The sequence below is a fragment of the Pipra filicauda genome, unplaced genomic scaffold (genome assembly GCF_003945595.2).
Source record: "Pipra filicauda isolate LSUMZ 115617 unplaced genomic scaffold, ASM394559v2 scaffold1_size10287979_pilon, whole genome shotgun sequence".
NCBI lineage: Eukaryota > Metazoa > Chordata > Aves > Passeriformes > Pipridae > Pipra > Pipra filicauda.
Window position 1 is genome coordinate 4,259,216 of NW_024104310.1, and position 25,409 is coordinate 4,284,624.

The following is a 25,409-nucleotide window of genomic DNA, read 5'->3' on the forward strand; positions in this document are numbered from 1 at the left end:
GATAATGAAAAGGATAAAAAGGAGAAAGAAAAGAAGCACTAATAATATGAAGAAAAAGCTGAGTAGTTGGCTGAGCTGAGGGGGGGGACATCAGAAACATCTATAGGGAAAAAACCCCAAATTAATCTGAAGTGCTAAAATTTCTATTTTAGCCTTTTAAACCAGATTTCAGAATGAGGAGGGAGATAGAAATCAGGGAGTTCTATTTTTACAGCATGTTTAAAAAATGTAGTAATGTAAAATGGTGGCCAGAGATCTGGGTTCATTATTATGAGATGAAGAGAAAGGTAATTTAGGAGAGCGATGAAGGAAAGATTTCTGGGAGTAGCTCTTCCGTTGGAGGCTGCCAGGGCAAAGGCTTGCAGGGTGATTGAATCCTGCTCCAAAGTGCCTTTGCTGCTCCGCTGGTGTGCCGTGGTGGAAACGGAGCGCAGGGAAAGCCTTCCCTCGTCTGCTTCCCGCTGCTGCTCACGGCTTAGGCATAGGGGTGCTGCAGCAAGTGCAGCATGTAAATGATGCCTTCAGCTGCTTCACGATTTCAAGGCTACTAAAATTTCTCACCACGTTGAAGTGCACAGATATGGCTAGATATTCATGAAAATGGATATGCTAGCTGAGACAAAATTTATACTGAATTAATAAATAGAGCCAATATTTTATCCGTACATTCTTGATTTCTCCCCATGTCCCTCTGCCAGAGGCATTAAATGGCTTTTCAGCTAATGTTAATATGAAAGATTTGGGAAAGTATGAGGTGTATGGCTAGCTTTAATTGTGATCTGATTTAATTTTTTAAAATACAACCTGCTGGTGTTGGAAAAGGTATTTATTTTGGTATCAGCATATTTATGGTGATTGTTGGAAAACTTGTTCAAAGTGAAATGAAATTTCTCTAAACTGTTAAACTGTTCTGTTTTGTGTTAATATTTTATATTATGCTAGACTGATTCAGCGGTGTGGAATCAGAAAATGTGCGTAATTGTATTTACTGATGGTAAACTCTTTAAAACTGTTACAGTTCTTGGATGCAAATTTAATTCAAATGGTCTGGCAGGTGAAGCAATTTTTACTCAGTTTTTTTATTTTTGTTGAGCAGTGTGTAGCTTTGTAGTGAATTTGAGAGTACAATAGCCTGTATTGTTTCTAGCCAGAGACTTAAATGTATGGCTATGTTGGTTGGACCAAAAGCTGTAATTACACAGATAGTTGGCAGTTCCAGTGATGCCAGGTGTCCTTTGCTGAGAGCACTCTGCTGTGCTGTCCCGCTCCAGTGTAGCTGTGCCAGCATCCAGGTTAACTTGCAGGGCCTACGGATTGTGTGCATTTAGTGTGCATTCTGTGGCTTCTCAGCCCAACATCACATCAAGTCTTGGCTGACTTAATAAAACTAAACCTGTTAATCTGAAGGCACTTTAGTGCTACTAAGAGGTAGTGAGAAGCTTCCCAGCAAGCTGTTAGTTGCCTGTTGTGGAATACATGCGTTTAAATATGATTTTTTTTTTTAAATAACACATTGGTATAAAGAAAAAAAAAACAAAAACAAAAGACACCTCAATACAACATATTAATTTTAAGGATAAACTATGAAATAATTATTTCAAATAGTTTAATTTCATAAAGTTACTTTCAAGATAAGATGATGATGTAGAATCCTAGAATGGTTTGGGTTGGAAGGGACCTTAAAGATCATCTCGTTCCAACGCCCCTTCCATGGCCAGGGACACCTTCAGCTGGAGCAGGTTGCTCAATACCCCACCCTACTCAACCTTGAACACTACCAAGGCTGGGGCATCCACAATTTCTCTGAACAACCTGTTCCAGTGCCTCACTACTTTCACAGTAAAGAATTTCTTCCCTATATCTAACTTAAATTTCCCCTCTTTCAGTTTGAACCCATTACTCCTTGTCCTGTCACTACAGTTCCCAATGAAGAATCCCTCTCAAGCTTCCTTGTAGGCCCCCTTCTCATACTGGAAGGTTGCAACCTTCTCTCCAGGAGAACTTTCTCAGCTTGTCAATGTACTTGACTCTAAGTTTTTGTATGTTCCTGTGTTCCTTATGAAGGTGTATATCAGGTGTATTTGTCTGTACATATATGACTGATTGATGTAATGGCATAAATTGTTTTGAGCGTTAAACCTTAAACTCAGTCATACAGTGAATGGCAACACTGAAATAATTTACTAACTTGGTTTTGGGCATCAGTACTGCCTGGGATTGTAGGACTTTTTCTTCTACTCTCAGGACATGTAACAGTATGAGATATGTGATTAGCATGTGCCTCAACCACAAAAGGTTGAGATACAGGGTAATCAAATGGTGTTCCCAGTAGTTTTAGGCCCAACTGAGTTGAAAATAGTCTTGATTTCCATTGTTATTCAGTCTCTTAATGAGATATTGTGTCTTCCTTTTGCAGATGTAAAATGCCAGGTTTAGTGATCCTTGTCGCCCCTCCCCGGTACCAAATGTCTTATAAGCTTGCAGATTGTGACTAAAGAGTTAAATACAGTGAGTGTGCCTAGTGCCTTCCTAGTGCTGGAATGAGTTCTTTCCTGACTGCCTGCCAGGTGCTTGCTATGGCCTCCTCTAGTGTTGATGAAGATCTAGATAGAAGTACTAAAGACTCGCCAAGCTGATGTCTGTAGAAAGGAGCAGTCAATTAGTCAAGGTTATTCAAGGTGTCATAGTATTCTGGCTTCACTGGAGAAGTCAGGAATTTTTTAAAAAAAAAGAATATGAAAACTTTGTATGAGTTTTCCACAAGCTGCTTGTTAATTTGTGCCTGATGGGTCACTTTAAATCAATTTTATATATGTGTTATTCTTGCAGATAATAGGTGAGCTTTTGAAAACTCATGAAAGTATATTTTATGAACTTTGAAAGTATCCGTGTTGACGCAGTGTCCAGTAACTACAGTTTTGAGGGGTTTCAATTTGGAAGCAGTCTGATGAGCCATACAAGCAAGAACTTTGCAGCAACACTCTTGCCCCGTATGGATGCAAAGAGGGATCAACTGTTTAACTCACATCAGAATGTTAACAGTATGTGGTGTGTTAAATCTGAAATGCACATGTTGAGACAAATCCTAAAAGACCAATAACTGTTTCAAACAACTACGGATTCTTTAGCTCCGGGAGCCAAGTTCCAAAACTAAAGACTTTTCCATTTTGAAGGAAATAATATTTTTAAAAGCGGTGGGCCTAAATGACTGCTCATTTTCAACATTTTCTGTCATAACATTGTTTTAAGGTGGGCTAACAACTTTACTGTAGCTTGGAGGAATTAAAAACTAGGTACAACTTTTCAGTTAAAATACTATTACCTTTAATGAATATGTAATCTTGTTCTTTGAGGACACTTATAGCAAAAATCTTGTTTTCATTAGAAAAAATATACAACACTAATATTTCTATTGCTATGCCATCTGTAAGGATTTCAGCATTTTCCTCTTTTTTTTTTTGGAAATAGCAAATAAATCAAAACATATTTTTTTCCCAAGGTGCCAATCAGTTGCATGTCATCATTATCTTGTTACTCAGTGTTCTGGAACTTTGAAAATTGTAATATTTTTTTTTTGTATAAACACTAAACTGTAAAATTAAAATAATGGACATGCTGAAATGAATTAATCACTCTGCAAAAAAAAATTGTTAGTCTTTAACTTTTTTCAGTGTCAGGAAGCCCATATATTCAGTGAAATTATTTAAGAGAACATAAAAAAAGAACTTTTTGTAGCACATAAATTTGAGCACATAGTGGTCTCTTTATAACTGGAGTCTGATAGGACAGTGCAGTGTGTCTATCCAATATGTATGTGTACTGCATATGTTTTTATTTGAACCTATGCATAAATACTGATCTCAAGTTTCGGAATTAAATAATTTTTAATATTTGGTGTTAATGACTGATTTTATTGTGTAACAACGAGGATATCAGAATAAGTGTTTCTACTGTGATGCTGTTTTCTTGTGTGTAAGGCAAGTGTTGCCTGAACCTTTGTAGAACTATAAAGCACAGTTCAAATGTGAAAAAATGGCAGCTTGTTATAAATGGCAGCAAATCGTGCTGATTATTTTACCTTTGACAAAGTGGAAAATTTAAAGGTTGGTGTGTCACATTTTATTAATACAATAAATTTTTACAGTGTTGTTCTGGGCTTAGATATATGTTCTTTAGTGTTTATTATCCCTCAGTTGCTGTAAAAATTTTTGATTCGAAGTCTGGCATCATTGTTCAAAATGCTAATTCAGGAAATTAATTAGCATATGAAAGCAAATGCGCATCCATTTATCTCCGTTTCTTTCCTTAAGCTAACCAAAACAAAGTTGGTGTTTTCGTGTAATATGCAAGAGTGATGGAACACAGAGACCATATTTTTTATCATTTAGCACTAGTTTATAGCTTCCACAGACTTGTCCTAATAATGAAGCTATGAAGGATATGACAAGAATGGTGATATTAAATTTCTCTAGACTAACAGTAAATTTTTCCATTCTGATGTCAAGAATGTAGAGCATCTGGAATCTGCAGTGTGAGTGGTTCAGTACGGGAACAGTTTCATCAATTGCTTAGCCATTTATTCTCCTCCTAGGAACAAGCCGTCTTCTGTAGAATATAACACTACAAAGGAAGCAATTTCCTAAAACTGGAAAAATCCTTTATGTCCCATTGTTCCTGATTTGAAAGTTTTCCATTGCTGCCTACTCTTAAATCCAATTGCATGTGCAAATCTAGCGTACACATTTTTAAATTGGAATTGCCATTATTCTACATTTTAGTCTTCAGATTGAATAAAACTAAATTGTATTAGTCAAGCTTAGAAAAAGCTGAAGATACTCTGAAGACAGGAAGTGCTTAAGTGTGTTAAAAGAACAAATTGAAATTTATCTTTTGCCTTTTAAGCAGGGACAGTGCTGAGTTTTCAAACATAGCTGGAATTTTGAAATTACTTTAGTTGTAGCTGGCTGAATGCTGCAAACCTTATTCTGCAGCTACTATTTTATCTTACTTACTGCTGCAACAAGTCCAAAAGCTTTAGAGTAGTTTCTCTTTCCATGACAAACTGTTGTAAATTTTAGTTTTACTGTATGTGTATTTAGATTATCTACGTGTGTGTAGTTTATATGGACTATTTCTGTAGGCAAGTTATCTAGTCGATGGATTTTAATTCCCTATGTCCCTGTTCTTGAATGAACTAAATTTTATGAAAAGTGTATTGACCCCCCACTGTTAATTTATTACTTTTAAATTTCTTTATTCTTGAATCAGGTTTAATAGACTTTGTAAGTACCTTCAAACAAGCCCCTCCCCGTTCCACTCTTACAACAGTTTTATAGTATTCCCTTCTGCGATGCTCGTCTACTTTTAGGAAGGTTCTCATGCTGTAGGCTTTTACTGAGTTCACAGCACTGTTAGCTACTGTACCTCATTTATGTAACATGAATATAAATAGCAGCATACCAGTATCTAAAACTAGGAGCTTCCTCATTTATCTGGAATTGACTCCTATTACTGCCACTCAGTGATGTGACCTTGTTTAATCTGTCAAGGGCCCTTTTTCCTCTTCTGTTTCACTGATTTGGGAATGTCCAGGAATGATTACATTGTGATCTGGTTTGGGCTTTTTTCCCCCCTCCGAGCTGTAGGAATGACCAGACTTACTTCCCCTCTTATAATTGCATAATAGTCTTACATCTCCATGTTTAGACACAATGTTAATTTTTTTTATGTATGCTCAGGTCTTCTGGGACCTTTGAATACATGATCTGCTTTTAAAAATTGAAGTAAATGAATTTTTCTTGTGTAAGTCATGTTTACTTTACTGAATTTTGACACCAGAAGTATTTTGATACTATTTAATCCCAGTGGGTGCATGATTCCTTTTAAATATAGATGCTGGTTAAACATATGCAAACTAGACTAAAAAAAAATGTTAGAACCTAAATAGAATAGCAATAGTGTATCATAAAAGCAATTTTTTTCCCCAAGACACTCTGCAGTGTTGCCAACATCAGGCATTAAAAACAATAGGATTTTTTTTTGGTTTTCACAATTTTTTTTTAAACATCTTCTAGATACTTTTTTTAAAAGCTCATTATTGTGTTTATTTGTGGGCATCTTTCAAAAAATGTGAGGTCCGTGCAAGTCATATGACTCAAGGAGGTGGGACTTCAAGATAAACATCAAATTGAGAGGAAGAGCACAACCGTGGCCTGGCAGGCAGTGGTAGCATTCAGCACAGAGGTGCTGATACATCTCATTCCATGGCTTATGCACTGAAGGTGTGCTTTTAATTCGCAAAACAATACATCTGAATGTTAAAGGGTTTTACTATGACCTTTTTGAAAGTTGAATTTTGTTTTTAGAGATGATCAAAAGGGTTCAATATGGCATCACTTCAGACTTCGTAATTGCTACTACAATCAAAACAGTTTAAAAAAGCCTGGTTTTAACAGCCTGGCAGTACTAAAACCAACAAGAAACTTACAGTTATTTCAGTGGCCTTTGTCTCTGGTTCTAGAACCACCTGAGATGCTACTTAGAAGTTTTGCAGGAGATTTGAGGTTCCCTCTGCTGTGAAATTCAGATTACTGCTACTACCACATGGCAGCATCTCTGTGCAGTGAGACCTTACAGGGCTGCAGGGATTTGAGCTACCAGCCTTCAGGTGTTGGAAAGATGAATGTGACAATTTATCAGATCTGGTAATTGAAATTAGGCCAGTGTGTAGCTGCCAATGTTGTGGTTTTAACTTCATTATGAGTTTACAGTGACTTGACAGATGATTTTGTCCCTGTCCATATCAGAAAAGTACTTTATTTGTATCCCATTTGCTGGTAAAATCACATGCCAGCCACAGTTTTCACTATTTCTTCACACTGCAAAAAACAACACACTTTGTGTAATTGAGATACAAATGAAAATAACCTTTTACTTGGAGGTGTGTGTAGAAGAGCCACATACTGGTTTTCTTCATATGTAAAAATCCGAATGCCCATCTGGAAAATTTTGATTCTGTGGTACTGTGCACCACAGAAGGAACAAAAAGGAAGAAGAAAAAAGGTAAACCTTCACAGGTGCTACCACCTTCTTCTGCCATTACCTTTGGTTTGGAAGGAGGCTGTAGCTGAGTCAGATGATCTGGAATTACACAAATTTAACTTTAGACATGTTCTAAATCTTTGCCTTCTGTTCTCCCCAGGTGAATCCTCTAAGTTGTCCTTCTGCCTGATTTTCATTTGGTTCCTCGATTGAGTGGTTTTTTTAACTCCTGGCTACGTAGTGCTCAGTTTCTCAAGGAGTCTGAAGAGCAAGAGCGTGACATTCTCCAGCATTCTTCATTACACAGTCCTTGGGTTCCAGTACTGCAGATAAAATCAGTCAGCACCTGTCTGTTGTCTGCCCTTCCCCGGGAGAGTTGCGCGGGTTGGGTGCGTTGCTGTCGAGGCTGGAGTGGCGCACTGGGGACACGGCCACCCATTTCCCCAGAAGGGTCAATTCAGGGCCATTGAATAAGTGAAGCCCACAGAAACTTTTGAGCCGGATGTGGTGTGCGGTGTGTAAGCACCTGCAGGGTCAGTCGCTCCCGGAGAGCTGGCAGGAGGGGTTTTTCTCTGGGAGTTTTGTGTGTAAAACCTGAGCTTGTTACGAGCAGATTCAGTCTCGCCCTGTGTCACTAACAGTTAATCCGTCAGGAAACACGAACTTTTGTTTTATTTTTAACTAGGGATTTGATTATCAAAGCTTTAAGGAGCAACTTACAAGGATAGAGTAGTTTCATAGTTGTGTATATGTGGAATTCAAGCAGATCTGACAGATGAAGGAAAAGAAAGCTTACTCTGTTATACATCTTTTATTTGAAGGGAGTGGCTGAAGTTACTGTTTTCTTTCTTCTGAATGGTAAATGTGAATTGTTCCTAAGCAGTTATGCCACAATGCAAGCTTACATTGGACTTCCTCTTCCATTGTCAAACAACCTTCATGTTATTTTAAGGCAAATATATTTACAGTAACAAAAGTGGATGAGTGTAAAGAAATTTTTTAATTTTCTAAATGACAGAAAAATAGGACTTTTTGTATTTTCTAAATGAAAATGTTTTTGAAGCATAAACTCTGTGTGCTAAAAATAACCATTTTCTAAGTTCTGAAGTTCTAGTAGTCTGGGAAGTTGAAGCCACAAGTCCCATTCAAACCTCTCTTCTCTGGGTGTCAGCTCAATCTCTGCATCTTCCTAGGCAGAGGTCGATGGTCTGCCCTTCTGTCTGCAAAATATTGTGGTGGTTTGAGTTGTATCCTCTTTTTGCAGTATTTCTGAAGAGGAAACAAGAACATATTTAAATAAAAGCAAGATTCTAAGAGAAATGAATGTGAACCACCAAGAAATGCTTGGACCACAGAAAGAATGTATCTGGAAAGAACTTTTTTTTTCCAGAATATTTTACTGAGAGACAGTAAAAAGATGAAAATGTAAATAATCAGATCCCAAAGGTGCAAAGGTGTTGTATGTAATGTTGAAAGGGATATGCAGTGTCTGAAAAGGTTGTGAAATTAGGTTTACTAATAAATATTCTGAATCATAAGTTTTAGGGAAATAATAAGCATAATAACAATGGGTAACCTGTAATTTACAACAGTGTTCTTTTACCAGTAGAATATGTTGTAAATCTGCTCTTGTGATGAACAGCAGCACTTACTCAGACTAAAAATAATAACAGGACCGTGTATCTTGGATCCCAGGAGACTGTTGGTGTTTTTGTAGACAGCAGACAGGAGAAAAAGGCATTTTGTCCTTTTTACCCCAAGTAATCCCACTGGAAAATTAAACATGTGCTATGAATTGATATCAACTCGTGCCAGGTTACCTCCCTAAAGAGGACTGCTGCAAACACTGTTGCTCCGTTTCTTGGACAGAGCTTTGATGGCCTGTGTGCACGATGGATATTTTATGCCGTACGCTACTGTGGAACAGTGTGCTACTGTCTGCCCCTCGGAGAGCCTGCTGAGGTGTGCCACAAATAACTGAGAACAGCAACGGCTTTAACCCCACGGAGGATCTCTGATACCGGCAAATTAAAAGTGTTGCTGAAATATTTCTGTGTGCATGTGTGTCTGGGAAAACTGCGTGGGTTCTGTTTTTAAAGGTTTAATCCTGCAAAACAGAGAAGCTGCTCTTGTACTGCTGTGGATCCCTACTGAACATGGGATTGAAAAAAGTATGAAGCAATATATTAGCAAGAAATATTTAGAGAAACCACGAACCTTTTTTTAATGGACCACCCTATCCAGTTTCTGTTCTTTTAAGGAAGTTTTTCCTATTCATGACTCATTTCACTCTTTGGCTAACATCAAGGGAAATGGAATAACGATTAAGCAAAGGAATTTATGTTTTTTTCTGGGTTTGTCCTTTTTTCAAAACCTTTATGAATTTTCTGCATAACCTTGTGTAAATATATATGGATGTACTGTGACAAGGTAAAAAGTACACTGCTAATACTTGTTTCTTAGTAATTTTTTTTAAATGTTCCTTTTGGTTCTACAAGTCAATGTTATGGTGGATACTCCAGACACCCTATTCAGTTAAAATGACATGCTCCAGGCAGCCAATTACACAGAACTGTTAAGTGAAATTAATGAGATCACCTCTAGATTACACTTTGTGTTTTATTTTCATTTTATAGGTCTGTATGAGCTGCTGGCTGCATTGCCAGCCCAGCTGCAACCACATGTGGACAGCCAGGAAGACCTGACCTTCCTCTGGGATATGTTTGGTGAAAAAAGCCTTCATTCACTGGTGAAGGTAAACCACATTTAAGTCAGATTCTCTTTGAGAAGAGCATATGGAAAAATGTTTTGAGCGCCATCTAGTAAACCAGTGACCAAACTGTTGCTCAGTGAAAACAAAACAGCCTTGTTTTAACTCTGTTTCTGTCGGGGTGGAAGTTGTTAAATAAGATTCTACCAAAAATACATAGATGATTTCATTTAAGAGTGATGTTTTGGCAGTGTAATGCTAATGCAGCAAACATATGTTGTTTGCCCTTGTTTAGAAAAAAAAAAGTACGAAATAGTAGCAGGAAATCTGAGACTTCTTTATGGTCAACATTCAAGACCTGGAGTTTAGCTTAAATAAATAAATGTTCACAGCAAAAATTAGAAGGAATATATTTTCTGAGGTCAAGTATGGCAAGAGTTCAGTAGCCACATTAATTTAAAATAATTTCCTTTAACAAAGTCAACTGAAATTCTAGTAAGCTGTTTCTTTTATTGGCTTGCCTCCATTTTATATTGTTTTGCACATAAATATGCTGGCCTAAAGTACAACATAAAATAAGTTTGGACAAATACTTGAGAAAGGGTTGTGCTACGAAAATGATCAGCAACGAGAAATCAAGGCATGCCATGGGAGGACACAGAGCTACCCCAATAATGTTGAAATTGCTTATAGCAGAAAAATGGGACCAATCAGCTGGTTAGAAACATTCCACTCCTACAGAGTGGTAAGTATGTCTTCAGTCCCCAGTGCAGAGCTAATTCAAGCTGGAAGAAAATTCTGAGGTCTCAGATGAGTCAGTAGGTGGTAGTAACCTGTGCCATGAATATATCCAGACTCACATATAATTGAACAGAATTTGTTACCCTTGTCAATTATTGATCTAGAGGAAGCTTAAAATTGGGATTATTTCTAAGTAGGTTTGAAAGAATCACTTTTTTCCATTTCTTTCAGCTATTTTATTCTGGAAAAATATGTAATAATGTTGATACTTGGCCAAGTACTTGATACTTTTCAAAACAGCTGAGAATTTACATATAAAAGTAAACACAAGTACTCTCTGGCAGTTGATACACAAAACCAACAGTGGAACAGTGCTTGACTGTACTTGCTTGCCTAAAGAATTTCATCAAAGTTTCTGAAGTGCCGTGACTCCCAGACTCCTTGCTGCTTTGCTGCAGCTGTCCCTGCAGGTGACTCAGAAGATCTTTGTAAGACCAGTCGTCTTTCTAATAAAGCTGACAGTGGTGTGCATCTGAGCAAAATGTTAGGTCAGTTACTAAATTAGTTCTGCTTTGGGAATTAAAGAAGGCTGCTAGAAAATGAGTGTGGATCTGTGAAACATCGACACTTCAATATTTGCTCTAATTTTCTGTTGAGGCAAAACCTAAACCTTTTCAAACTCCTTCACTTACTCCCTTTTGCCCTTTATTCCAAAAGACAACGATAGAACAGCAGTAACTGGTTTACTCACTTGGAGTAAGCTCTCAGTTTGGAGCAGTTGCCTGTCCTACTGGCTCTCCTGGTTGCAAACCCTAGTTACCATGTTGTTTGTTTTTGAAGAGTGGATTGGACTTTCTGACTTTAACAGAAAAGAAAAATGGGAAAGGGGATAAATGAATGGTCACTTTGTTGCAATTACAACAAGAAGACACTGAAATATTTCAACCATCTTTATTATTTATCTTCTACACTGTAGATCCAAGTATTAAACATATATGTAATTCTGTGGATGGTTCTTTTAATGTCCTATTAAACCTCACACTATCTTAAAATAGATTTAATTCTTGAAATCTTGAAACTGTGTCTTTAGTGTTCACTAGTTGCCCTTTTTTAATACAGCATATTAATTTAAAGACAAAGTTTTTTAATTACAAGAATAGAGACTGTTAAGACCATCTGGTCTGACCCAAGTGTGTGTCACAGACTATCGAATCTCACATTCTCATTTTTGTGTAGTTCAGGTGTGTAAAGTAGGATATGAAGAGCTTTCAAAAGGTTATGTAGTTCTTATAACTGCCTCAAGATGGTCTTAATTGTATGTGAAACTCATGGTATTTGTCTGACCTTTAATGCATTTTTAGAAGATTTATTCAGTATCCTATCAAGTTTCAGAGAAGGCAGTCCATAGCCTTTTTGGAAGAGAGCTGAAAAAGCAGAAGAATGAACCTCATCTGCCATAGTTTTTCCCTATTGCAAGACTTCAAAAGTGCCAAATCTTTCTTTCTGGGTTCTGGTGTCTTATTTGAAAGACTGTTTTTCCTAGCAGTAGCTTCTTAAAGTCAACTGTACTTGCAAAGACAAATGTTTTTAATTCCTCAGGCAGAGAATGATGACAGATATTTTGTAATTACAAAAAAAAAGGAAAAAATATGCACTGGCTTTGAGCCAAGGATGTTGTGATCCTGGTATGGGTCATTTATGAAGAAAATGAGTATGGCTATACTACTAATTAGACATTAATGTTTCTGTATTTTAACATACTGCTTAATAAAAATTTCTACACTGAACTTCTTAACCTACTGTTTAATAATTTCAGTTATAAAATGGATAAAATGCTCCAAATTGATTAAGAGGCTTAAGTATAAAATGAACTTTCTACTTTTTTTACAGATATACCAAGTTTTATGGGTATTTAATTACTATAGTGTTTTCTGTATGGTTGTATTCTATAGCACGTGGTTTGCTATTCTGGCTCTCTAATTATTGAAAAGATAGAAGAAAAAAAAAGCCCCAAACATTGCCTTGGAGTTCTCTTCACTCAGTATTGTTGGACAGAAATCTCTTTGAGAACTTGGATCAGCCTGAGCTGTTCTAAGAAGTCAGAAATGGAAAAGTTGTATTAGATCATCCAGTCCATTCCCCTGCAAAAACTGGATTGTTCCCTACAGTACATTCCTATTGTAGTTAGTAAAACCAGCAAACACTGATGCAACTGTTCTTGCTGTCCCTTTTGTCAACAAAGGAATCTGTTTATTAGATTTTAGCTTGCAAAGTACAGAGAAGAGGGAAATCACAACTGTTGTTGACAGTTTGGAGGAGAAAACTGGTTCTGAAAAGTGTTTAAAATTTGTCTCTGCTTCCCTCAAATTGTTACTTCCTTGTCTTATTACATGACTCTCAAGTCCTACCAAAAATCTTCAACCATCTCATTACTTTTGATATAGCAGAGATCCCATTAATTCTGTAGAGATTTATGGAATAGAAACATGAAGAGAAAATCCTTCAGGGCAATTATGAACACTAACATAGCTGGTACCTGAAATAGTGCACATGTGCTCAGCCTGGATATTTTTTAGAAAGGATAAATAAAGATCTGTTCTAACTACTCTTTTAGATTATTTTTAGGGGAGCTGCAAGAATTTCCATGTGTGTTTGCTTGCTATTAGTGCACCAGACACATGTTTTACTGTTTGTCTGTTTAGTTCCAGGATGAAGCTTCTACTTGCCCTGCCGCCTTAAACATTTCTGGTTGTGGATGTAATGCTCAGGAATTGAGTAAGCTTTTCTGTTGGGCAGCTACTGAAATATTTCATAACCAACTGCAGTTTACTGATTGTTTTTGGCCAACTCAGTACTGTACTTTTCATTATGAAAAAGAAGCCACAGCAAGTGGTGTTGCACTTTCTCTTGATAGGGAAGAGCTTGTACATTCAAAAAGCTGTATGTGACACTGAAAAAGAAAACTATCGCCACAGTAATGAATATTTGGTCAATCCAGTTTGATTTTATTACAACTGCATGGTATTTTGGTAGCTGGCCCTTCAAAACCTTAATTTGTGCTAATTTTCTGTTAGTTTCACCTGGATGTGACTTGACTTGAACTTCTAGGAAAGTATTTTCTCTGCTAGTGTTTGACCATGTCAGTGGCTAAAAACTTATCAAAAAATAAACCAGTTAAGTTTATCCTGGTGAAATTTCTTTGGCATGTAAATTGAATCATATGATTACATAGCCCAAATTTTGCAGTCACTGTAGCATAGAAGCAGTGGGAATTTTCGATGTGAATACTCAGATTTTTCAATATGCAAATGTAGATGCTTTCAGTGTACTGTGGTTCCCTTGTTGGCAATGAGAAAAATATAGTATTTATAAAAACTGAGTTGATTAGGGCAAAGCAAAAGGGATTGGTTTAACATATTCTTAGTGATAAAATCAACTACCTGCAGATGATGTACTAAATCTTCAGTCTGCAGTAGTACAAGCCTAGTTCAAAGGCAAGTTTGTACGTAGTTACAGTTTTTACCCAGGGCTTTACGCACAAACTCCTTGAAAAAAACTGTTACTCTGTAGGATGAAGAGTTTTGCATCTACAATATGAATCAGAGAATCTCAGTTAGGTTTCATGGCTTGTTTTACATTAGAGAATAGACTAACTGATAACTGTCCAAACTTTCAGCTGGGAAAAGCTCTGCAGGTTATTTTGGTGTTCCTGAGAGCTCATATGGTGCAACTTCCCCTACCCTGGGATGTGTCAGAAGTTCTGTAACCAGCACCAGGTGTGTGCTGCCCAGATCATGGGCATTCTCCCGTGTCGTGCATCCAGACAGTGAATGCTCCTGCCTGGGCACAAGCTCAAGCATCCACAAATTTGAATCTTCTTCCCGTAAGAATGTAGAGGAAATGGGCTTTAGATTATATGAGTTGAGTATGACAACTGATTTTTCTGAACTTATTGTTCTGTACTTTTGATGGGGATGACCCACAGATGGAAGGAATGACGTCTTTGAGTGTGTCAAACCTGGGAGGGTGACGGTGGCTGAGGAGAATGTGTTAGGTAGTGTAAGACCTGAGCATGACAAGTGATAAAGAATGAAGGTTGGAGATCATACTGAGGTGGAGCTGACTTTCAGCATGGAAGCCCAGTGATGTTAATGTTGACTGCTTCTGCGTTTCGAGTTTGAAGCTGATATTGAAATATTTTCTTCTGGACATACAAAAGTTATTTACTTTCTCGTTAGTTTGTTTTTCATGTATACTTTCTCTAGAAATAATATTTACACAATCTTCATAATTTATTGTTCAGATTGTCTGTTTTATGCAGGTCTCAAGAACTCTTTTTCTGTTAGTTGTTTTATTATGTAGAAGAGGAAGAGAGCAATGTGTGTTTGTGAGGGGATTTTGGTGGCTAATATATTTGCACCTGTTAAGAGAATGGTGAGAGTGGTTTCTGATTTTGGGGCAGACAAAACCAGCCACCTCAGAAGCAGCTCAGAGGAGCTGCATTACCCAAGAGCAACAAGCCTGGAAAATGCACTAGAAGACAAAGTGGGACTGGGATTTGGTACCTCACCTCAGATCTAGCAGAGTGAGAGGGTTGTGGTTTTGGGGGAAAGCACTGGATAATTGGAGAGATGTACAGACCACCTTGGGGTGGGTGGAATTATTGAAACTGATAACTCATTCACTAAAATGTTGCTTTGATACTTGAAGTCCTTCCTTAAGGTTCTTTACTGCTGAGTTGCTGAGTTCTCAACTGTATTTTAAAAAGCTGTGCCTCCCCAGTAGAAGGAAAAGGCTGCATTTCTGTAAATTCATGTGGAGGTCTGAAGTGCTGTTTGCTTTGGAGATGGGCAGAAACGAAGGAAAAGGTGGTGTGACTACCTGGACATCTGGAAGAGGAGGTGTGAGTGTGGTGGTTGGCAGCCAGTAACAATTCATGGCCAATGAAAAATAATTGTTCTTCATGCTCTAGAGGAGAATCAAGCAAGGTTGCTTCTTACATTATAGTTTATATCTTTCAGTCAGAGAAAGCATGCAAAGCCTCCTCATGGCAGAAGGAAAGCGATCACTCTTGTAATGCAGACTGTCCAAACAGTGCCCAGATGTGGTCCGTGGGGCTGGTTTGGAAATTTTTGCTATTTCTGGCAAGGGGAGAAGGAATTTACTATAGTCGAAATCATTAGTAATGATGAACTAGATAATAGGTGGCAGTTATTTGTCATTCTTTAAATCCAGATCATTGGAGATCAAGGAGAACTTAATTTTTGTAAGGATGTCCTTATTCAGTGAATGTCTCTTGTTGAAACAGGTTTGGTCCAGTCTTGCCTTAATTCCTGTTGGTAAAACACAATATTCAATTCTCAGCCCTACAGAACTACCTGGCAGTGGGTAGTGGACAGTGTGTGGGGGCAGTATGAGGATACTGAATCTGCGAAGACATACTAAAGCTGTATGGAAGAACTTGAACACTTTTCTTTTTCTCATTGTCTGGAGAGGCAGCTTGATCTCCAGTTCATTTGGGAAGCTTTCTGCTTGGGTTGTATGTACACAGTATATATGGAGGAGTGTAGAATTTCACTACTCCCCTCATCCAAACTATTTGTAGGCAATGGTCTGATTCATATACCGAAATATAAACTTGCCACATGCTTTCTGCTTACCTAGAGATGAAAATTATTGGAAAAATAATGTTCTGTAAGAAAGCCTCTTGATGACTGACAGTAGTTTGCATTTGTATTTGGAGTAATTACTGCTGAAGCAATGAGTCGTTTTGCTTCCATCAAAATTATTACATTCAAAAAAAGTGCAATGCAAGGTGTTATTCCTTATGAAATGCCATATAAATTTAAAGTGTTACTTTTGAAGCCAAAGTGATTTTTTTGAGACTTGCTCAATTGCCAGCAACTGAAATCTGCAAGTAAAGAGATCACTCCTAGCTGGAGGCAGTCAGCTGCCTTTAAACTTAATTTCCATGGGAACAGTGATCAGATTAATCAAAATAAGGTAATTGAAGTTTTATAGAAAATAGTACAGGATCTTTACTTTATTCAGGCTGATATTGTTTCCATGAAAACATTAGGAAAAAAGGTAACTAGCAGCCAGGCATTGAGCAAGTGATTGCTTCTCTTGTTGAGATTTGGGGAGGGTTGCTCTGTGTGTGTTGAACCCTTTGACTTGTTTCTGCTTTTATTGTATAAAAATGCAGTACATCAGGTAATAACTGAGAAAAAATAAGCAAAATAAAAACGGATTCCTGTTTGAAATCGTAGCTAAATCCCCCCAAGCTTTCACGTATTATAACATGTGACAGGTTTACTGTTTCTTCTCTGAGCAAAGACAAAGGTTTTTTGCCATATGTGTTCACTCATGCATACCTGTGCTTGTTTTTGCCTTTAATAAAGTGAAAAAATGCACTTTCAATTTATTTAGGCATAACTTTGAATGGTGTAACCTTCTTTGTAAGAAAATGCAAGTTAGGGCCAAATGGATGGAATAGTGCAGTTGTGAAATATGGTTCCTATGTGATGGTTCAACTAAAAATATTTGTTATAATTGTAGCTAGTAGATAGTTTACTAGGAAACAGACTGCTGGTGGACATAAATATCATTTTGTCCTTCTATTTGAAGATTTTTGAATGGATTCTCCTGTTGTAAATACTTTTCTGTGGTTTTTTTTAATATGCTTTTATTTTGTACTTTTTGGTAGAAGTTTTACTGAATATCTAGTGCTAACTTCTTTGTCAGGAGTTTAGGCATTTGGTGTCTCTTGCATCTTGCAGCTTCTACATCAGAGCTGCTAATGTGTTTAGTAATATGCACTTGCAATGTTTCATCTAGATTTTTATGGGGAAGTCCTGTTCCTATCATCAACTCCTCCTTCAGACCACTTTGTTAAAAATAATAATAAAAACTCAATTCAAATATCAGTTCCCAAAGTATCAATTAAATTACCTTGTTGACAGTTTAGTCTCATAAAAGCTGTAGAAGTTGGGTTGGTATCAGAAGTCTCTCCAGGTGGGTGTACCAACAAACTTTTGAAATGAAAAATAAAGCAGATAAGCTTATTAAATCAGAGGTGTGAAGTGTTGGTCTATGAGTATAACTTGGAACTTGTGAATAAATCAGTGCTTTGGAATGTGAAAAAAACTTCGGTTTAGGTTAAAGTCCAGACAGAGGCTTTTTTTTGGATCAGTCGTAATTGATTTAAAGTTTCTGCTGGGAAACCTCCAAAGAGTAGCAGAAATCCAGCCAAAATGTACTGGGCATAAAAGAAGTAAATCAATCCTTCTAAGACAAATAGTTTGTAATTTCATTGTTACCAAGAGGGCAATGTACCAACCTGGTGACCAGACTGGTACAGCAGTTCAAAGAGAAGTTTTAGAACCCAAATCTATGCTCATACCCAGATTTTTCTTGTCTTACAAAGCTTGTACAGTATTTATTTAACCAAAGTGATACATTTTTTGTCTATGATACTGAGACTAATCAAAGATCTCATAAGCTTCTCAGTAATAGTCTGATAAATCCAAGACATCCAAGGGTAATGTAATTTTAAACTGTTTTTCTACAGTGTTCTTTTCCCTTGAACCAGAAGTTCTGTGGCAGAACATGTGAGGGAGTGTTTAAAACAATTTTTTTTGTTACTGTCTTGGACTGTTTTCCTTTTAAGAACAGAAAGTCATAACTTCCCAAACCAGCCTCTGCAGTGCAAAAACATTGTAAGAGTTAAGGATGGGATGTGATAGTTATAAAATATTCCTGAAGCATGGAAACTGATACAATAAGATTTAATAAAAATCTTATTTTTAAGATTTGGCAAAAATGCCTGCATGTGTTTCCTACCAGCAGGTTTTGTTACTGTTTATGTTAACTTTCCTGCTTTTTTTGGAAATCTTGGTAGTATCCACTGTCCACCTAATCCTTGTGAAGGTCATTTGTAGTGTTCACTAATATGTGTTATATTACACACTCACTGTCTTTCCTCCTTTGTATGAAATACAGGCATACACACAGGTTTTACTCATCTTTTCTTTTTCTCTTCCCCATTTCTTTTCTTTCTTCTGTGTCTCCCTAAGCACTTTAAAAAAACCTTCAAGCCTTTTTTTATGTTCTTTCTATTATAACTCTTTTTTTCCTTTTTAAAGCTTGGAAAGAAGAGATCACCATAGTATGCTACATGTGCACTATTCCTTTAGACTTCCACATGGCACTGTTTGTATTGCAGTGTTGTCTTAGCCACAGGTTGTTTTGTTTCTCTAATGACCATTTCTGTGTACCCTTGGAGAACCCCGTGCTCGCTGTGCAGGTGTGGTGATGTCAGTGAAGTTCCCTTCAAACATAAGTTACATTGAGAGCTGCAGCGTGTAAGGGCTTAACATACCAGTGCTCTCCACCTGGTGCACAGTCACTGCAGAATAACCAGGAAGGTGCTGAGGAAATAAGATTTCAAAAGAAGCAAAGAATAAGGCTTACTTGTCTGTGCAAATCAAGGACAGTAATTTATTATGGGCAGTTGCTGTAACTTGACTGTGCCTTCAATGCAATAGCGAAACCTGAATGTACAGGTTCACTTTGACATAGCATCTTCAGTATGGTGACACAGGCTGTTTTCGTGCTACACAGAAAAGGGTTTCATGCTTTCTTGCTCCAGCTGAACCACTCTGAGGTATCTAGGTGTAAAAATTCTTTCCTATTCCTGTAGTGACATTGAATGGTCTAAAGTTAGAGCTGTCTTGGATTTGTTTTCAAAAAACACTGGTGCCTTAGTGGGCCTGTACTTTGCAGCTGTCTTCCCCCCACCCCACCCTTGACCAGTTTTTCCCTCAGTGTGTCCTCCCCTGTGTGTCTGCAGGGTTCTTCTATTTTTTATCTACTAAATAAGGATTGGATTAACTCCTTGCCTCTTAGGAAAATTAAGATAGTAAGTGTATAAAGAGGAAATATTTGTATACTCTGTTAATGTGGCCATATAAATTCCTAGGGAAAACATTGCTTTCACCTTCTTTGCATGTATTTGCAAAGTTACACTATTTCATTACTTGCAAACGAGATATTCCACCGGTGCTGGAATTGAGGATGTTGCAAGATGTACCAAGCGTAGCAAATACCAGGACATGAGGACTCCTCTGTCTTGGCTGCAAAGGTCCAGTCTGGTGAGAGATGGATGCGCCCACTGCTGAGCACCTGCCCCACCAGCCAACTGGCCAGAAAGGCTGCCACAGGGAGAGCAGTGCTTTAGCTCATGTAAGCACCAAAAAAAAAAAAAAAAACAAAACCAAAAAAAACCCAGAGAGCCTGGTCCTGTTTCTTCTCTCCAGCTGATCAAGGCACTGCTGAAAACACACATCTTTTTGCTCTCTACATTTCTAAGCAGATCCAGGTTTACAGATTCCTCAAATACCAGCATGGCTGTTAAGTCCAACTAAATAACCATGCCTGGACCCCAGGCCCTTTACCCAGCCACTGGTTAAGACTGTAAGTCTTTCCAGATACGGTTCTCCTCTTATTTGCTGGCTACTCCAGCTTAAAGGCTTCTAGCAAAACCAAAACATGATTAAATTCATTAGGGAAATACAAACACAGTTTTCATCATTTTCTGGACTTGGATCTCACACACAGAGACATGTACCCGTCAGTATTATTGATGAATAAAAATCCATTTTGACTTCTGAATTCCATTGCTTATTTTAATTTCATTATCTGTAATTCACGTGCTGTACTAGATGCATCAGTTATACCCCTCTTGATGCTTTTGCTGGTCAGCATTTCAGGACTGTTTGTTTCAGAGAATGTTAATGCCAGATTGGCACTTTGTGCTCTATCCTTCAGTTTTAGATTGTTTTTCCTTTGCTTTTTGTCCTCCTGCCTTTCTCCTTCACTCTGTTTCATAGAGCTCTAACAGGATATCATTCCTTCCCAGAGGAGGAGATTTTGAACCTTGGAGCCAGTGACTCTTTTCTGCCCAGTGGCTCAGGTACAGCATAAGCCCTCATGAAGAGCATGATATGTACTGAGTGGTGAGCATGGTGGGGGGTAAACAGTCTTATTTTGTCCATTGGAAATAAAATCTGTATTGTCTCTCTATCTAACTTTTCTCATTGACTTTTGCTTGAAATCACAACCTGCACAATGTAATTCCAGTGATCTCAATTATTCACAATCATGACTGCCTCAATTATGATATTTAAGAGTTAAAGAACACCCCAATCCTGCCAGCTATAAATGCTAAAGATTTTGTAAGGGATAGCTTGAGTACTGCTTTACATTTACTATGGATATCATCTTCATAAAGTATTTTCAGTTTTAATGTGCTTTACAGATTGGGTTTCATGGAAAAGAGCAGTTTTTGCTGAGATTTTGTGATTAAATAATCCAGTAATGACACTGCAGGCATACACAGTTTTAATCAGGATCAAACCATAAATCAGGGTGCAATTTTGAATTTTGAAGTTTCAAACATTCTAGGAAAAAAATAAACCACGATGTTTCATCATATTAATTGGCATCTGAAAACTAAGCTGATCATATTGAAATTTAGTATGTCATTAAAGGCTAACTACAAATTGTACCATAGCACACGCCAAGGAACAAAATATTTGTAATTCCGTGCCTATGCTCCTTCATCTGGAAACATCCACTTTCTACCAGTTTCTACCTAATTCTGACTAATAGTCTGACCAAATTTTATTATTGTCTTCTCCCAAAAAGGAAGCAATATTTTCCTTATGTGGTATATCAGATAACTAGTGAGGAAGACCTATGTATAGTTTGATCATGTCTTCTGTCCTGCTTCTGCTCTCTCTCTATTTTCTGAGTATGTATATTGTTCTTTTAATTTATTAAGACTGGATTATTTTCTATATTTTTCCACTGCTAAATGATTTTTTAATGTATGAAAGACCTTTAATTCCCTTTGTGTTATGTGCATTTCTTCTCCTTTCATAACCATTCTGTCATGGCTTCTCTTTGGGAATATCATCCTGGTTTTTGCTTATTTCAGCTTTTCCACTGAATTTCCAAACCTTTAATAATGAAGGCAAGAGTGACCTCTCATACACCTTTGGCCATCCAAAGATGGGTACAGTTAGAGTACTTCAGTGTATTTCACTTGAGCTGGAGGAGCTCAAGCGAGTTATTATTTGTTATTTCTTGTTCTGTCAAAGGTAAATTGACATTTTTGCACAATAGAAAAGGAAATTTGTTGCTTTTTGGTTTTGTTAATGTTAATTAATGGCATAAAAATGAAAAACAAAAAATCCCTGATTAATGATACTTCTTCTTGATATTATTTAAATTTTTGCTGGCTTCGTATTCAAATACAGTGTAAACCAGGCTAGATCATGCTGGCTGATGTTATGATTGAATCGTACTTGAAAAAGGGGCTGGAGCTGGGGGGCAGTTCTGGGTTGGAAACTGTCAGGAAATCTCTTGGCATCCCAGTAATTTTGTGTTGCTGGTCTGTATTTTTATAGATCCTTATATCTTGAAGAATAAAATTACTAAACTTATCTCTATATTCTTTTTTATAATGGTAGGAGTGCCAGTGCAGCTCCCTTATCTTTGTTACTTATGTCTCCTCTGTCATTAGGCAATTTCTCCTGTTTTCTACCAGCTTTCCAAAATTTAAAGATATGACATGGCTGTAATTTTGTACACCTGTGCAAATACATTTGTGATACCCCTTCCAATATAAAAATAAATTTATATGTTTGCTTTGATTTGAAGCTTCCTGTGAAATGGGTTTGCATGTTTAGATGATTTAGTGCAAAACCTGAAGTGCAGTGGTATGAAAAGGTACAGGGAAATGGCAGTAAATCTCTCCTAAATTACTGCAATTTTCTTCCAATATTTTGTCATTTTTTTCATATTCCTCTTTATTCTACAACACGCATTCCTTTCAGTGTTGGTGTTTCTCCGTCCTCTGCAGGGAAGGTTGAGAACTAGTTTTATCCTTTAACACGGTTGTAATTTTCTGGTAGAACTTATTTGGGACATTTTACTGCTAACACATCTCTCTATCCAGATGCTGTCTTCATGTCTTTTTAATTTAAAAGTCTTGCTTAAATCTTGTTTGTTGGTATTGATTTATTAGAATCTCTTTGTTTGGATTTGCATGCAGTTTAAATTGTAGCCTGGCCCCTGGCTGCAGTGTGCAGGCCTCAGTAGCTTCTCTTCCTGCATTTCTGTGCCTTCTGAAATACTCACTGCATGTCTTCCACTGCTGGGTTTTATTGAGCTTAATTTTCCCCCCCATAATTACATATTTTCTCCACATTTCTCAATTTTTCTGAATTTTCAGCTACTTCTGCCATTATTCCCAGGAAAAAACCCCAAAGTGACTTTGTGTCTGTCTCTCATTGTCCAAGATCCGTTTGATACGTTGTGATCTGCTTGGAAAGCTGTGCTGTCAATCACCTCTTTTAGAAACAAGGCAAGACTTGAATGCAAAGCATGTCCTCGTAGGCATTCCATGGTTTCATGGCCATGGTTTCATTAAGGAACATTTTAGCAAATGTTTACTTTCACAATGGAACTTGTCCTAATACTCTTAAGCATGTACTTAATTTTAGTGATTGTTTTGTGCTTTGTTTTGCTTTGGATTTTAACATGGACTGTAAGCAGGCAGAGGAAGAAGGGAATGGTGGTGTTTTTAGCTCTCTTGCCTGTTGGCAGAGGCTGGTAGAGATTTTGCCTGGTGCGTTTAAGCATCTTCATGTGCTGCTGCTTTTAATTTGTCAGCCTTTCTTGCCTAAGATTCCTGTATGGGGGAGTCTAAAACTGGTGGCTTTTGCATTTGAAATTCTTCAGCATTGTTTATTTGCATGACTTCAATCCCCAACAGTTTTTAATGCAGAAGTGACTAAAAATCAGCTTTTAGATTTCATATTTGAGAAATAAGCAAGTGAGGTTAGTCCTTAGTATCTGTTTGTAGTGTAGGTGACCTCTTTTAAATTAATTACTTTGAACATTTCAATAGTATAGTTACTTTATTAGTGGCTCGTGTTGGGACCCAGTGTTTGTGACACGTTTTAGCAAAAGTTGTGTTTAGAGCAGAATTCTCTCTGATGATAGAGGCCATTGATAAAGGGGATTTTTTCATCACCTGGATGCTTCAGAGTAACTTCTTTTAAAGAGTGACAGACTAGTCTTGAGGCATGTGATAGGGAACAAAAGAGTAAAAATAGTAAATAGTAATTAAATTGTAATTGTGTTTTGCATGTGTATGAATGCATAAAGGGTCATTTTTTTCTTCCTATCAATGAATTTTCATATTATGGACATAAAGCTTTCAGTGTTACTGGTTTTCTTAAAATGTAATTTATAGAGGAAAAAATAATGTTATGAATTAAAATTAGAGAGGTTTGGAGTGACTTGTCTGGATTTGGTTTGGTTGGGGTTTTTTTAACATCTGAATTTTATTACATACTAGACCTGTGCTGTATCATAACATGTTGCTTAGGGTGTAGAGAAAACCAGAACAGTGAGCTGCATATTTCTCATATTGCATAAAATGTACTGACCCCACTAGATGGTGCTAATTGATAAACGTATGCCTGTGTATATTTATATATATGTATTTAATTTTAACTGGAAGCGTAGATGTCCTTGTCTGTGATTTAATGGGTTTTGAATGGGTTAATTCTGTAACACTGAGCTGTACAGACATGATCTCTTCAGTATTATTAGGAACTCAGGGTACCTGAACTGAATTGGATGTTGGACTAACTTTGTCCGAGTTAGGATTATAAGGATGATGTTTACTGTGCTAAGCAGGAATAAACCAAACTCATTGTGATTTAAACTTATCAGTCTCTGCTTGAATGGCAAAACTGAAAGAGCATAATTCTATACCAAAATTCTCAGCCTGTATGCAGCAAGCCCTAGGTGTTTGTCTGTTCCCTTTAATTAATGTTTAATTGACATTTCTTTAAAATCTTAGTTATGTGAAAAATGGAGGTTGCTGAAAAAAACGACTGCCTGACAATCAAACGGGCAGTTTAGCCATCATTCATGGTAGAATTGTGTTAGGAAATTCCTTTGGATTTATATTGTTAACAGAACAGTGGAAATCGCTTGGGGAAAAAAAGTCTGGAAATTAGGCTCTTTATAATGATATAAAAATAAAAACATTGGTTCAGATTTTTGATGAGTGTTTAAAAACAGTAGTATCAGAAGAAATGAAGTTGACAAAGCAAAATGTTTACAGGTAACACATACTTGTGGGCAAATTAGAATGTTTTGATGTTTATAAGTGCTTGTGTTTTCTCAAAGAACAGATGAGGCATTTATTGAGACAAGTGTTAAATCTAGGCACATATTTGTTTTGTTTCTAGCATCTAAATGAAACCTTAAACTTACTTAACAGATTTCAAGGAAGTCTGTTAGCAGCGAATTGGAGGCTACCTGGTCTTACTGCACAGTATTTCTATACTTTCTCAGCAGATTTCCAAAGACAACTCTCATCTTGCAGTTCTGTCTCACTTTAAAGCTGCTTCTTCAGCTGTATGTATTTGACAAGGCAGGACAATACAGTTGTTTATTTAAAACATGTCCTGTTGCCTTCTTATTTGAAAAAGTACTCTTTTAATTTAATTAAATTGGGGTTTTTTTTACATGCTATCTACATATTCTTAGCAAGTTACCTCTTCAGTTCTCTAATTTGGACTTTAGGAATAATTTAGCATGAATGGGTATTAGTATTGGCACAAAAAGGATTGTAAATTTATTTTTGAATTCACTTTCCTTGCTAATCAACATACCAGCATAAAGCAGTTGCAAGTAGTGGAATATTATTTGTTTTTTTTTTTTAATTGCTGAATCATATAATGAAATTTAATCACCAGTCAGGAAGTGTTCAGGATTGCCATTTTCATAGATGACCCTCAGCAGTAAGATGACCGTTGTTGCTGGTGTGTTT

The 25,409-nt window shown here is 37.0% G+C and overlaps 1 protein-coding gene across 4 annotated transcripts in view; it reads left to right on the forward strand.

The window, feature by feature from the left end:
• Nucleotides 1-25,409, forward strand: part of MPP7 (membrane palmitoylated protein 7) — a 150,423-nt gene that overhangs the window by 45,743 nt on the left and 79,271 nt on the right. For all 4 annotated transcript variants that reach the window (XM_027717352.2, XM_027717356.2, XM_039380633.1 and 1 more), the window contains exon 4: nucleotides 9,678-9,796. In XM_027717352.2, coding sequence (XP_027573153.2) covers nucleotides 9,678-9,796 — 119 coding nt within the window. The remainder of the gene's footprint in view (nucleotides 1-9,677; nucleotides 9,797-25,409) is intronic.